The sequence below is a fragment of the Narcine bancroftii genome, chromosome 1 (assembly GCF_036971445.1).
Source record: "Narcine bancroftii isolate sNarBan1 chromosome 1, sNarBan1.hap1, whole genome shotgun sequence".
Taxonomy (NCBI): domain Eukaryota; kingdom Metazoa; phylum Chordata; class Chondrichthyes; order Torpediniformes; family Narcinidae; genus Narcine; species Narcine bancroftii.
Window position 1 is genome coordinate 320146703 of NC_091469.1, and position 16085 is coordinate 320162787.

Here is a 16085-nt window from a genome sequence, read left to right on the forward strand (position 1 = left end):
ATGGGCTCATGGGCCGAAAGGGCCTGTTACCGTGCTGTATGTCTACATAAAAAGAAAACACAGATATATCGCTAAGGGCTTCTCCTTTTTACCTAATCCATTAGGTAAACACATATATGCTCTACAATGTTCTAAAAACATCAGCATGAATGAATAAACATATTAAATATTAAAACCTAAAAGAACTTATAGTAACTAACAAATTCTTGCACTGAATTCACAAGCTAAATGCAAGACAGGTCCTGGGGCCGTTGTGACTATGCAGATCCTTGGACAAAAAAAACCTGACTGATAACAAGGACCAAAAAGCAGAGCAGCTTATGAAACATTCAGGAGGTTTTGTAACTCATGGCCGTCTATATAAAAATATTGGCCGCAACTATGGAGGTGAGGAGAATGTTTTAAGATAGAGTGAGTGAATATGATCATGAATGTGGCTGAAATAGATTCAGTAACAGCTATAAAAGGATAAGTGAACAAATGCTGGGGCTACTGATCCTCAGGGAAGACATCAAAGGATAAGGGATTATCCATTGATGCAATTTATGGGACTAAGGGAAGTGGGGACACACTGATCAATTGTTTCAGAAAGCCAGCATAGGCTAACAAGCTGCCCTCTGTGCTATTTTGTTCCATGATAGTTGATTGCAGGATCAAATATAGCTTCTTACTCGTCATTTTTTAAAAAACAAAATAAATGATGGGGAGTTAACTTCCCTCTAACTGGAATGAGAACAATACCAACCTTGCCAGCTCCCTTGGGAAATTATCTGTGCCCTGGTGCAGCTTACCTGAGCGATTGTTGGGGGACATCCTGACTGGTGATATGGAGGGAGTGCGCGAGGAAGAGTAGGGCCTCTGCCTGTCCCGCTCAATAGTAGATGACGAAGCCACAAAATGGTACTGGGACCATCCGTCCTGGAAAAACAAAATTAGTATGCTTTAATTACCCTTGTTAGCATAACAGAATGGAATGATGGATCCCCATGGTCAATATTGAAGGGTTAGGGATTATCCATTGCTGCAATTAATAAGATATAAAAATGGGAAAAAAGGGAAGTCCATGATTTACCACAGAGGATTTAAATGACACTTGATCTTTTCAATATCAAATGAATTGGCATTAGAACACAAGAAATCTGAGCAGGAGTAATCTTCCTCATTAAGCCTGCTCTCCATTCAATAAGATCATTGGCAAGGTGGCCATGGGCTCAGCTCCACTTACCTGGCTGATCCCCTCAACCCTTCATTTCCCCTGATTAATCTGATTAGGGTTCAGATTGGTTATTAAAGGAAACACTTGAGAAGTTTCAACAGCAATATTAACAGGAGTGGCACAAAATCACAAGGTGAAAGATGCAAAACATTGGAACTAGCTAAATGATCGTTCATCCGACTTTGGGGAAGAATGACAATATGAAAGGTGGATGCAAGACCCTTGCATTCACACAAAAGGACAGTATTTATTCATAACATAAAACTTGATCTGAAAGCAATGACAAGAAAATGGATGGTTGACATGAATACAAGGCAAAGCTCTGGTTAAGAGCCTCAGATAAATTCTTCACACAACAACGGCTACCTGTGAGCAATTACAAAGCATCGATGTAGCAGCCAAGGAGAATTTGTAAATCACCGGAGCAAAGCACCTCATAAAAAAATGATAAGATTATATTCCTGGAATTGCTCCATTGTGATACCTGATCTTAACAATGACAGAGCAGTGGCTATAAGAGGACAAGAAGATCGTCAATGCACCCAGTGTCATTGATAAAAACTAATTAGGAAACGTCAGAGTTTGTCATCCACACAAGGCTCGATTCCTGTGGCATGCTGAAGAAAGAGGCCAGAGGACAAAAATGAATTACTTCTTGTTACATCCATTTTGCAGTCAAAATGAAGTCTCCACCTGCCCTCTCAGAAGGACATAACGCCTTTCACAGCATCATTAGAAAAGAGCTGGGAAATTCCACCTAGGGCCAGGATGATAATTATCCCCCTTCACGGTCGACAACAGATACTATCAGATTCCCAGCTTGTGGAATCCTCCTGTGGTCAACCTGGCTGCTTAGGTTCTTATAGTGACCGCAGGATGAAAAACAATTTGGCAAAAGTAAATCACAAAAATCTGTAGACAGTGTGGATGAAGTAAAACCTGCTGGAGAGATTCAGCAGGTCAAACACAGTGTCCTTTATGTAGCAAAGGTAAAAACACCTAACCGACATTTCGGACTGGAGCCCTTCACCAAGGTATGAGAAAATGCTGGCAGGCGTCCAAACAAAGGTGGGGGTGGGGGGGGGGGTGACAAAGGTAGGAGACGATAGTGGAGAAAGGAAGGCTAGTAGAGCAGGAATGAGGGGGAGGAGGGATGCCTGGGCAGGTGATGGGGAAGGGAAGGAGAACTGGAAAGGCAGGAAAGGGGGAGGGCAGGAAAGCAAGGGTGAGCAGGTTTAGTAGAAAGCAGAAAAGTCAATGTTAATACCATCTGGCTGGAGAGCGCCCAGACGAAAAACAATTTGGCATGTTCCAAGGTGACAAAACGTTCCTTTGATCCAAGTTCATTCTTTCATCAGGTGAGCAGAGGGCACCATTCGAGCTCCCTGATGCCATTTCCCTAACTCATGCACAGCCTTAGGGCAGAGGGGAAGGAGAGTGGGAGTGGCCAAAAGCAAGTCATTAGTAGCTGTGGCTTCTCCGAACAATCAGGAGGAAGAGTTTTCCCTTTCCTTTTGATTTTTTTAAAATTTAACATTTTGGAACTAATGGCACTTTTTTTGTGTGGGGGGGGGGCATCTCTTTAAGGACTACTGATCAAGGCTCAGAAATATGGGGTTGATGAATGCAGTCTGGTCTGGCATAGAAATGGGAACTTCTCCTTAATATTGAATTGAGATTACTTAAAATTGGCAGCAATGTAGCAATGACCTGAATGCCATGCAAACCAGTTAGAGCACCACGAGTCCGGGTCTCACACAGAACAACGCAGCATAGGAACATATGCTTTGGCTCATGTCTGCATTAAAACATGATGACCAATGTAAACTAAAACTCTGCTGCTTGCACATGATACATATCCCTCTATTTCCTGCAAATTCATTCTTAAATTTAAAACATTAAATGAAAAATTTTTTAGACATACAGTACAGTAACACGCCCTTTCAGCCCACGAGTCTGTGCCACCCAATTATCTACAACCCCCGGTATGTTTTTGAAAGGTAGGAGAAAACCGGAGCATCCCGGGGAAAATCCACATAGAACACGGGAAGAACGTACAAACTCCTTAGAGCCAGCGCCGGATTCGAACCCAAGCCCCGATTGTTGGCGATGTAACAGTGTTGCACTAACCATGCTACCCAAATGTGCCTTGAAGCCTCTTAAACATTACTACTGCAGCTGGTACCACCATGACTCCTGGCAGCTCATTCCAGGCACCCATCACTCTCTGTAAAAAAGAAAGTGGTCTTGCCACATCACCTTTAAGTTCCCTCTTCTCCCCAAACACCCACCTGTCTCACCTAATTTGTGACATTTTTACCCTGGGGAAAAAGGCTATCAATGCTTCTCAGTTTTATTAGATTAGATACAACATTACAGATACAACAGTACAGACAAAAGCCAATGAATTACAATTGCCAATGAATTACCTACAAGTAACTGCGAATAAAACCAAGCACTCCAGCAAACAAACAAGTAGAAATGTACTGATAGTACAATATAGGTGTAATAATGCTCCTCACTGTGATGTAAGGTTCAGCAGGGTCACCACCTCAGGAACGAAGCTCTTCCTGAGCCTGCTGGTTCGGGAGAGGAGGCTCCTGTAGCACCTACTGAATGGAAGGAGAGTAAAAAGTCCATAGTTAAGGTGAGATGCATCATTGATGATGCTCTTCGCCCTGACCAGGCAGCGTTCCTGATCGATGTTCTCAGTGGTGGGCAATTAGGTGCTGATAATCCGCTGGGCAGTTTTTACCACCCGCTGGAGTGCTTTATGGGACAGTTGCTGTACCACACTGAGATGGCATATTCTCTTAATGGTACAGCAGTAAAAATCCATCAGTATCCTGGGACAGATGTGAGCTTTCTTCATACTCCGCAGGAAATAACGGCACTGTTGCACCTTTTTGATCAGGATAGAGGAGTTCAGGGGCCAGGTGAGATCACTGGAAATGTGGACAACATGGTTCACTTCAGCTCTACTGATGGAGATAGAGGCACGAGTGTGTGGTTCCCAGCGCACCTGGTCCACAATGATCTCCTTGGTCTTCTGGGTGTTAAGGGCCAGGTTAGTGTCAGCACACCACGCAGCCAGGTGCTGGACCTCATCCCTCATCATCCCTTCTGATCAGGCCAGCCACCATGGTGTCATCAGAGAACTTGCTTATGGAGTTAGAATCATGTATAGGAGCACAGTCATAGGTGAAAAGTCCTTTCCAAAGTCTCCACATCCTTCCTGTAATGAGACCACTAGAATTGCCCAACATATTATGTGTGGCCTAACCGGTTTTATATAGCTGCAACATGACTTTATTTCTTTTACACCCAATGCCTTGCCCCATGAAGCATACCATACCCATTCTTTCCTATGTTATCGATTTCCATGGCCACTTTTAAGGAGCTGTGGACCCACATTTCAAGATCCCCCAGCACATTAAAGCTTAAGAATCCTGTCATTAATTAAGTCCAAATTATACATGTTCCCCTTACATTTGAGTTCCCAAAGAGCAACACCCTAGACTTGTCGAGATGAACCATCATATTCTGTTTCTCTGCCCACATGTGGAATTGATCTATATTCTTTGTATTGTTTGATAGCCCTGACAGCACACAGTGCACCCATTGGCATCATCTGCAAGCTTACTATTCCATTTACCCCACTTACTGACTTTTTCATCCAGGTCATTTATAAACGTAAATCATAAACAACATGAGTCCCAACATCAATCCCCATGGAACACCGCCGGTCACAGGCCTCCAGCCAGAATAACACCCTTTCATTACTTCCCTCCGTCTTCTGTGGCCCAGCCAATTCTGAATCCAAATGATGAATTCACCATGGATCCATGCATCTGTACTTCTGCATCAGCTACCATGAGGTCTTAAGAAAGCAGCCTCTACCCTCAAGGACCCCCACCACCCAGGCCGTGCCCTCTTCACTCTGCTATCATCAGGGAAAAGGTACAAGAGCCTGAAAATGAGCACTCAGCGGCACGAGGACAGCTTCTTCCCCGCGGCCATCAGATTCCTGAACGATCAATGAACCAAAGACACGGCCTGACATTGACTTTTTCTACACTTTATTTATTGTTGTCAGATGGTTTAATGAATGTTTGCCCTGTGATGGTGCCACACAACAACGAATTTTGTGACTTGTTCACAACAATAAATTCTGATTGCCAAATGCCTTACTTAAGTTCACGTAGACAACATCTACTACCCTACCCTCATCAACCACCATTGTCACATCATCAAAAAAAACAAACTCAATCAAATTGTTGAGGTGCACAAAGCCACAATCACTATCATGGGTGTTCTTTCATATCAGAACACATTCCTGCACAAAACCAATCACCCTTACTTCCCATAACACCTGGAAATCTGTTGCTCAGAATGAACAGCAGAGTATTCCACAGACCCATCCGATTCTATGTGAAGAGGTTTCTTTTCACCTCTCTTCACACTTACCTTCCAACTCACTGAAAACAAGGTTCTATAGATCTATAAATGAGCACTGCTCTTTGAATCTGCTATAAAGTCAGTGCCCTGCACCTTGAATGAAATTGAAAGTTAATTGTGACGGATTCAGAGGACCCCAAAACCCAGCCGCAATAGAAATTCACCAAGACAAGTGGTTACTTCAACAAAAGTTGCTTTTAATTTTCTTTAAACATAAAAACAGAATCAAACTTTAACTTATCACTATTAACTTAACCCCCTTCTAATTCTAAGCGCACATGTATGTAATGTGTATATGTTCAGGAAGATTCTTTGATTCACAGTCCAATCTCACTTCAGCAAGTTCACCGGTATCAAGCAATTCTTATACTCTGCACAGAATGTAACATTTGTGAATTTTCACCAGGCTCTGGTGCTTAAAGGTAATTGGTTACCACTCAGAAAGGTTCTTGTTGGTTTCAGAGAGAGATTTGTTGCTCATTGGACACACACCAACTGATTTACTTCCATCAGTCACTTCAGTGTCTTGCCAAAGAAACTTGCCCCATCATGGGTTTTCCAAATGATAACCTCTTCTTCCTGATCACCACAGAGTTCCTCTTGATTCCCTTATTTCAGAAGAAACACTCTAGCCAGCCATTTCCTCTTGTAAGGACCACAAGGGTTTTTCAACAGGCTGAACTCAGAACTCATGACCAAACTTCAAAATGGGGTTCCAAACAAGCTTCCAAAAGCCACTGTAGAAGTCAGTTCTCTCTCTCTCTCTCTTTCTTTCAGAGAAGAAATCCTGTTTGTTTTTTTCCCTCGCTCTCAGCTTGCAAAACCACATGACCCCTCGTAGAACAGCAAATTGCAAGCAGACAGGTTTCAGGCACTGGAATCAGTTTCTGCTTGGCCATCTGTTGCTTTTGAAACAATAATCCATTTACTCCACAGCACTCCAATCAACACCTACTTGTGAAGTCTCTATAGCCATTCTTCAAAGTTTCGGCAAAGTCACTGTGGACATGACGTCTCTCTTTCAGCAAAGATCTTGCATTTTAAATGAGATGTCTTTTGTAAAGTGACCATCATGCTAAACCCCCCATAATCTATCTCTTATTAAAAACATTTATATATAATATAATATACCCTGTAACACAACAATAAATCCTCAGGGCTGTTCTCTTACATGCTATTGGATCAAATAGCCCCTAAAAAAAAAGGGTACTAACTAAAATCACAAAAAGCAACAAACCAAAAAATCCAGAGATCTTTCTTCTAAGTAATAAAAGAAGTAAAGAATTAGGCCTCAAACTGGATGAATCACAAAAAAGATTTATTATGATAGCCTTAGCTGCAGCAAAAAAATGTATAATGTCAACCTGGAAATCAATATAGAGCACGGTGCTGAGATATTACAGAATTCATCGGATCCTGGTTTAAACTCCAGCACCTCTACCCAGTATAACAGTTGACAATTGAGTTAAACCAAAACTGTAAATAGCCTTCATCTCCACCATCTTCCCTCTAATTACTGTGTGAAACATCCTGCCACGAGAGGATGTTCGACATTATCAGCTACCACAGAACCACGCACGTTCCCTAACTGTTTGCTGGGCATGCTCTAAAGTAGAATTTTCTTTATTTCTCCACTTTGATGCAAGTGCATCTCATCAAGAGGGTCAACCAATGATTTGCATGAAACTGAGAAGGCAAGACAAGCCAGTCAGTACCAGAAAGAGCAAGCCTAATGTTTTGCTGAAATTCTGATTAAAATGCTGCATATTCACCCTTGTTTAATACACAAAGGTGCTGGAGAAACTCATGCCGTGTTTCAGGCCTGATTCCTTCATCAAGGTATTCTCCAGCACCTTTGTGTATTAAACTACAAACTCCGCACCTGCATCTTTTTACTTGCGGCTGGATGAGATGAAAAATAAGACCTTTCTTGCCAAATATCAACTATCTGCTGAGCATCTTTTGTTTCAATTTTACCCATTTATTCCCTACATTCTTTATTTTATTTTTCACTTCTGTTGACCACTAGTGACTCCAATATCCTGCACAATTTGGATGGCTATAGGTTCAGATCCCCTATCAACGACCTTAGAACATAATCAAGGCTGGCATTCCACTGAGAACTATAGAACATTACAGCACAGAAACAGCCCTTCTAGTCTGTGTGAACTATTTTTCTGCCTAGTCCCATTGATCTGTACCCAGTCCATGCCCCATCCATCCAAGTACCTCTCAGTTTTTCTTAACATTGAGCCAGCACTCACCACTTCAGCTGGCAGCTCATTCCACACCCCCTCCACTCTCTGTTTTTTTAATTTTTTTTTTAATTTTTCAAACTATGAACCATATTGACCAAAATACACATAAACATTTCCCTCTTGAATATACAGTGTTACTTTCTCCCATTTCCCCCCCTTCCCTCCCTTCTTCCCACCTCCTCCCCATCCATTAAACATTCAACATATACAGTACATTAAACTCATTAAACAATGTCATCACACAATGAAAATAAACAAGAAAATCATGTCATCTACTTTTACACACTGGGTCAATTCATTTCATCTTCTTCTCCTTCTGACATTTTAGGTGGTGGAGATCCATGGTAGGACCTCTCTGTTGTGTTTCATGTACAGTTCCCAAATTTGTTCAAATACTGTGATGTTATTTCTTAAATTATGTTATTTTTTCCAATGGAATACATTTATTCATTTCTATGTACCATTGCTATATTCTCAGGCTATCTTTTGATTTCCAGGTTGACATTATACATTTTTTTGCTGCAGCTAAGGCTATCATAATAAATCTTTTTTGTGATTCATCCAGTTTGAGGCCTAATTCTTTACTTCTTTTATTACTTAGAAGAAAGATCTCTGGATTTTTTGGTTTGTTGCTTTTTGTGATTTTAGTTAGTACCTGATTTAGATCTTCCCAAAACTTGTCCACTTTCTCACATGCCCAAATTGCATGTACTGTTGTTCCCGTTTCCTTCTTACAGTGAAAACATCTGCCTGATACTGTTGGGTCCCATTTATTTAACTTTTGGGACGTGGTGTATAGTCTGTGTAACCAATTATATTGTATCATGTGTAACCTCGTGTTTATTGTATTTCTCATAGTTCCGGAGCATAGCTTTTCCCATGTTTAATTCTTTATCTTTATGTTCCCTCCACTCTCTGTGTGAAGAAGTTCCCCCTCACATTCCCCCTAAACCTTTCCCCTTTGACCCTTAGCCCATTTCCTCTGATTTGCATCTCACCTTCCCTCAGTGGTAAAATCCTTCTTACATTTACTCACCCCTCATAATTTTGTACCCCTCTATCAAATCGCCCTTCATTCTTCTATGCACATTTTGGTGGCATGTGCAGGATTTTAAATTTAGTTAAAAACAATTAGATATATAACATGGTTACAGGCCCTTTTGGCCTTTGACGCCCAATTTACACCTCATTAACCTACACCCCTGGCACGTTTTGAATGGTGGGAGGAAACCGGAGGCCCCGGAAAAAACCCATACAGACACTGGGAAATCATACAAACTCCTTGAAGGCAGTGCGCGATTCAAACCCCGGTCCCGATCGCTGCCGCTATTGATGTTGATTACTTTTGGAGAGGTGAATTAAATACTTCTAAACACCCTGACGCATCTGCACACATCCTTAACCTGATTACTGGGAAAGGGGAGAACTGTGTGCCTCTCATCTCCACAATGTGTACACCCTGGACTAATATTGAATGATGCCTTATCTGTCCTATCAGGCAGTTGCATCATTTGAAACACGGCATTCGTTAGACAGCTGATTATTTGGCTGTTTACCCCATTACCATTTATTATGCTGCTGAGTTTCTCAACATTACAGCAGAGGCTGCAATTTGAAAGTATTTCAATGGCTGAGAATATTTTGCCATGTACCAAACAAAAACACAATGCTGGAAAAACTCAGCTTAAACTGTGCCCTTTATGTGGCAAAGGTAAAAATACATAACCGACATTTCGGGCTTGAGCCCTTCAGCATTGTGTTTTTACTTCAACCACGCTACTTTCAGATTTTCGTGTTTTGCACCAAACAAAGACACTTGGGCAACTTCCAAGGTATGAGGAAAAAGCCCCCACGGGATGGCTCTGCTGCAAAGGCGAGAGAAGGGACGGGTGACACGTCACTCCCTCGCGGGGTCCAACAGCCAGTCCGGCACTTGTCAGCTCTGTACAGGCTTTAAATGGCTCATTAAAGGAGCCGACAGTGTTTTATTTAAAATCCTGCATCCTCTGGGCCCAAGATGGCGGCGCCTATGATTGGCAGCGGTCATGAAGGGTTGCAGACTCCGGGGAAATGGAGGACTGGTGCAGGGCACCAGAAAACAGGGAGTACCCCCCCACTCCCAGTCTGAGAAGGAGAAGCAGAGGAGATGACCCACGGGATGGTGACCATGGCAGCGGCCCACTGAGGGGTTCTGTAGCTGAAGAACATAGAGGCAGCGGGTTGTTGCCATCTCGCAGCGAGAAACCCACACAAGCGGCAGGCTGCTGGCGACCCGTGGTCAAAGGACTCACATTAGACTGGACATTGGCTAGAGACTGGCTGAAGGGGTAACAGGCATCAGGACCGGGATACGTGGGTGCCCGGGGTGAGAAGGGTTCCCGAGGGGCCTTGGGCGCTGACAGCTTCCTGATCTTGTCAAAGGCTCCAATCTGGAGCTGGGGTGGCTGATGGTTTGGACTGAAGTCTGTGCGGCAGCAGACATTCAGTGTCTCTGAAGAAACTCTCTTGTGCTTCTCTTTCTCTGACTTGTGGCAGACTAATTGCAATTTTGTGTCCTCAACATGATTATCCAACTGCACGAAAACCAACAAGGTCGGGTCAGATACAGCAATGAGCTCTCTGAACCCTTCTCCATTAACAATGGCGTGAAGCAAGGCTGTGTTCTCACACCAACCCTCTTTTCAATCTTCTTCAGCATGATGCTGAACCAAGCCATGAAAGACCCCAACAATGAAGACGCTGTTTACATCTGGTACCGCACGGATGGCAGTCTCTTCAATCTGAGGCGCCTGCAAGCTCACACCAAGACACAAGAGAAACTTGTCCGTGAACTACTCTTTGCAGACGATGCCGCTTTAGTTGCCCATTCAGAGCCAGCTCTTCAGCGCTTGACGTCCTGCTTTGCGGAAACTGCCAAAATGTTTGGCCTGGAAGTCAGCCTGAAGAAAATTGAGGTCCTCCATCAGCCAGCTCCCCACCATGACTACCAGCCCCCCCACATCTCCATCGGGCACACAAAACTCAAAACGGTCAACCAGTTTACCTATCTCGGCTGCACCATTTCATCAGATGCAAGGATCGACAACGAGATAGACAACAGACTCGCCAAGGCAAATAGCGCCTTTGGAAGACTACACAGAAGAGTCTGGAAAAACAACCAACTGAAAAACCTCACAAAGATAAGCGTATACAGAGCCGTTGTCATACCCACACTCCTGTTCGGCTCCGAATCATGGGTCCTCTACCGGCATCACCTACGGCTCCTAGAACGCTTCCACCAGCATTTTCTCCGCTCCATCCTCAACATCCATTGGAGCGCTTTCATCCCTAACGTCGAAGTACTCGAGATGGCAGAGGTCGACAGCATCGAGTCCACGCTGCTGAAGATCCAGCTGCGCTGGGTGGGTCACGTCTCCAGAATGGAGGACCATCGCCTTCCCAAGATCGTGTTATATGGCGAGCTCTCCACTGGCCACCGTGACAGAGGTGCACCAAAGAAAAGGTACAAGGACTGCCTAAAGAAATCTCTTGGTGCCTGCCACATTGACCACCGCCAGTGGGCTGATCTCGCCTCCAACTGTGCATCTTGGCGCCTCACAGTTTGGCGGGCAGCAACCTCCTTTGAAGAAGACCGCAGAGCCCACCTCACTGACAAAAGACAAAGGAGGAAAAACCCAACACCCAACCCCAACCAACCAATTTTCCCCTGCAGCCGCTGCAACCGTGTCTGCCTGTCCCGCATCGGACTTGTCAGCCACAAACGAGCCTGCAGCTGACGTGGACTTTTTACCCCCTCCATAAATCTTCATCCGCGAAGCCAAGCCAAAGATTACGTGACAATAAAAAAAATCTTGAATCTATAAATCAGAGGGTCCCTGAACAAACTCTAGGTGGATTTTCAAGGGAAGGCCTTTAGTTTGAAGTATCAACTCTGCTGACTTTCCTTCCATTCATCAGATGTGACAAACTCAGCTAAGGTTTCTAAGAAATAAATTTAAATCAAAAATTCTTTTGGACATACAGCACAGTAACAGGCCATTTCGGCCCATGAGTCTGTGCCGCTCAATTTACATCCCATTCACCTACTCCCCCAACACGTTTTGAATGGTGGGAGGAAACCAGAGCCCCCAGGGAAAACCCACACAGACTCGGGAAGAACGTACAAACTCCTTACAGAGAGCACGGGATTTGAACCCAAGTCCCAATCGCTGGCGCTGTAAAGGTGTTGCGCTAATTGCTATGCCAACCATACAGCCCTAACTTAAAGATCAGCCATATTTTCTGGATCGAGTACACTGCACTCCATGAATTGCAGAATTTGCTTCACAAAATTCTTCCATTAAACAAGAAGTATTCGCCATTTGAATGGACAATGGATAACTTAGCAAGTCAAAATATGCTCAATGTTGGCAAAAGAGACTACGGATGACAGAATCTCGAACGAAAGTAATGCTGGAAGAACTCAGTGGGTCAAGCAGCGCCTGGGAGGTGCAAAAGGTGCAAGTGGATGCCTCTAATCATTCACTTGCAAAGTAAATCTCAGGGTGGCATGGTTGGTGTAGTGGTGAGTGCAGCATGGGTTCAAATCCCGTCATGTCTGTAAGGAATTTGTACATTCTTCCCATTTCTGTGTGGGGTTTACCCCGGGGGCTGTGGTTCCTCCCACTGTTCGAAACATACTGGGAGTTGTATGTCAATTGGGTGTGACACGGGCTCATGGGTCGATATGGCCTGTATGTCCAAATTTAATTTATAAAAAAGAGCCTGTACTAGCTGATGCTTCCAGCAGGTGGCAGGAAGTGTCCTTTCAGCTGGATTTTCAGTGCCTGCCCCAGAGGAGAGGATGTAACCTTGCAGTCAATGAGTGGTGGAATGTCGAATGAATACCAGACGCTGGACTGAACAATTTTAGATAGCTGTGAATGAACATTTAAAAGATGTACCACAGCAAAATCCAGATTTTAAATGAGAAACTCTATATGAGCAACACTCGAGGCCCATTTCTCAGCCCCTCTGTTTGTTCTCTCCTTGCTGGACACTGGTGCTGACGGCTCATCTCAAACGCCTTGGAACAGAATGCACACTGCTGTGTTGTGGAACCACATATACCCTGATCCAGGTTAGGGCCATAAGCTGTATTCTCTTCAGCACAAGAATTAATCTTTCTTTTCATTTTTCAAGTTTCTCATGTTCGGGAGTCCTGCCTGGGCAGCTTTCACCTTCCACTTATTTCTCTGTAACCCTCTTCTTTCTCACACATCCCACCAGCCACTCTGGGTCATCCATTTAAGCTCCCAACCAGTACACATTTGGCAGGAGGGAGGGACATCCAGGCAGGGTCGGATTAAGGCCAACTGATGCCCTCAGCACAGCCCAACGATGGTTCTCCCTCGACCCTTCCATTGTCTAACTGACAAGACATTACGACTCAGTAAGTGCTGAATGTGAAATAATAGATTAAAAATCCAGTTTTCTTCCAGGCCAGACCCCGAAACTATATTAATTACTAGCAGGACACCCGGCATTGCCCGGGAAATAGCTTGAGCACTGAGGCAGGCCTGGTGTTGCTGTTCTGTTTCCCTCTGCCTGCCCCCTGCCTGTCTGGAGGCCTGAGCACTGAAACGGGTGTATCACTGCTGTTCTGTTTCCCTCTGCCTGCTCCTTGCATGCCTGGAAGCATCAACAACAAGAAGCGAGACTGATGTTCCTCTACTGTCTTGCTTTCTCCTTTGTCTAACTCTACAGGCTTGTGAAGAGCTTCGGCCAACATTGCTTCGCTTTTTGGGCCCATTTTGAACTGAGTTTGGTTTCCGAACGTACATTGATGTACAGCACTAACTAATTGAGGTGTCCCTGGTGCAAGTTCAATTTTTTTTGCTGAACTTTTGAACTTCATATGAGCTTAAATGTTAAACTCCATGTGGTCATGACATTCAGCATCAAGTGTTACCTCAATTATATAAACAGTCATACATGTCAGTGCTGGTAAATATTTGTATAATAAACAGTAATATAAGTCAGTGCAAGCTGGTCAAAAACACATATGAACTTAAAGGTTAAATGCAATGAAATTCAATGTGGTCATGACATTCAGCATCAAATGTTAACCCAATTAACCTCCTTGGACATTTCTAAAGTGCTCTATATTGATTTGCATGAAGAACAGACAAACAAATATATATATCAGATAATTTGTATATGCTGGTATATGTTATTTTTTCATTTATGGGGGGGGGGGGTGGGGGAAATCCCTAGTTCAGCTGCATCATGGTACTAGAAGAAAAACCTCTGTGGTGCCCCCTTCCCTTGGTGTTCTAAGCTCGTGTTTATTTTGCTTTATGGTTAATCCAGGCCTGCATCCAGGGGAAACCCATGCAGCTGTGGGAGTAAAATGGAAACCTAAAAGAGGCAAGAGTGGAGGCTGGAGCTGAAGCCACGACCCACGAGGCAGCGGTTCCATCTGTGCAGCAGGTCGCCTTTCTTCACTCGTTTTATGCATACCTTCGTGGTATCAGTATTCCATTCTAGATTTATTTAACAATGAATTTAAATGTCCTAGCTGCAGGAGAGAGATAATTCCAGTTCATTTATTCCAACCTTGGTTACGACTACAGGAGGGCTCATTACTGCTTCTTTCTGTCCTTGCTTTGGTGAGAAGCAGTTGTTAACTCTCCAGCACAGTCAAGTTAAATCAATCTGATTGCACAAGCACAACCCGACGAAACAGCGTTCTCCAGTCCTCAGTGCAAAACATGCAGACACACAACCAGATTTAACACACATACAGACAAACGATACATATGCTGGATGAGTATTATATCTATAAAAATAAATAAATGAATAAAATTTGTTCTGTACAAATGAGAGACACAGATGGTTAGTGTGAGTCGTTCAGCAACTTCATTGCCCATGGGAAGAAGCTGTTCCTCAGCCTGGTGGTGCTGGCTCTGATCCTCCTGTATTTCTCCCCTGATGGGAGCAGCTGAAAGATGCTGTGCGCAGGGTGGAGAGGGTCCTCAATGATTTTGCGCACCCTCTTCAGACAACAATCCCAGTAGATCATGTCAATGGATGGGGGAGAGGAGGAGCACAGAGCTGAGTGACAAGCCAATGACCGGTATAGAGGCCCACAGGTGAGATAGCCATAGTTGACAGGAACTCAAGTTTGTTCTGGAGTCTGAATTGACCATTCTGAAATGAACGTGATTCTCTGGGCAGTCATTCAGAAGAAGTTGACCAGGGAGATGGTCACTCTCACTTCGCAAGATCTTTTTTCAGTACTTCAATTCAGCAACAGTTTGGCACCTGATTAAATCTACATCCACAGAGAAATGACATGCTGCCTTACAGCCAGTATGTAAGCACAGCCTTTGGTGGATTGAGGGATGGAGCATTTGAAGACGAGGACCTCAGACCTGGGGCAATGCTCAATGCCTCTCAGGCAGCAGTGATCACCTGAGAAAACTAGAAAATGAAGAATTTGCTTCCTGAACATCTATGGGTGTATTTTATGGATTGTTGGCTGCCGATCATGAAGATTACCTTAATAATTTCCTATCATGTACTTTTTAAAAAAATATAACCTATTTTTGTGATTTCCTGTCACATTTTAAATCTCCTAGTATATTACCCACAATGCAAGCTATTTTGGTCAGTGCAGGCGCCATGCAAATTTTGTCTTAGGCTTAGTCGGGATAGATGTAGACAGGCTAAAAAGCAGCTCACATATACAGATGCTGTGCATTACATTGATATCGATTGAATGCATGTTGATTCTCATTTTCTTCAGCCAACAGCATAGTGAGTGCACTGAACAATAATATGTATTGTCTTCAGGAAGATTCAATACAGAAGAAATGTCTCGTCAACATCACAACAGCTGCGATACATTCTGTTACATTTATGGTTTAGGCTCAAAGAGACCACATGACTGCACTTATTAAGAAATCCTGTGTGCTCTACTTCAGTTGTAAAATTGGTAACTAAGACAACCCCTGGGCTCCTCACATTTGATGTGCAACATGTGCAGTCAACCTTAGAGCTTGGCTCAGAGGAACTCGGAAGTCAATGCCATAATTCTGCGATTAAACATCTTAAATTCAATAAAAGTTCATTGACTGTTTCGCTAACTTCCGACATGATATAGCAAATCT

General features: G+C 43.6%; 1 protein-coding gene across 13 annotated transcripts in view; it reads right to left on the reverse strand.

The window, feature by feature from the left end:
• The window catches only part of ctnnd2b (catenin (cadherin-associated protein), delta 2b), a 1542927-nt gene that overhangs the window by 21391 nt on the left and 1505451 nt on the right, over positions 1–16085 (reverse strand). For all 13 annotated transcript variants that reach the window (XM_069906986.1, XM_069906993.1, XM_069907003.1 and 10 more), the window contains one exon: positions 792–918. In XM_069906986.1, coding sequence (XP_069763087.1) covers positions 792–918 — 127 coding nt within the window. The remainder of the gene's footprint in view (positions 1–791; positions 919–16085) is intronic.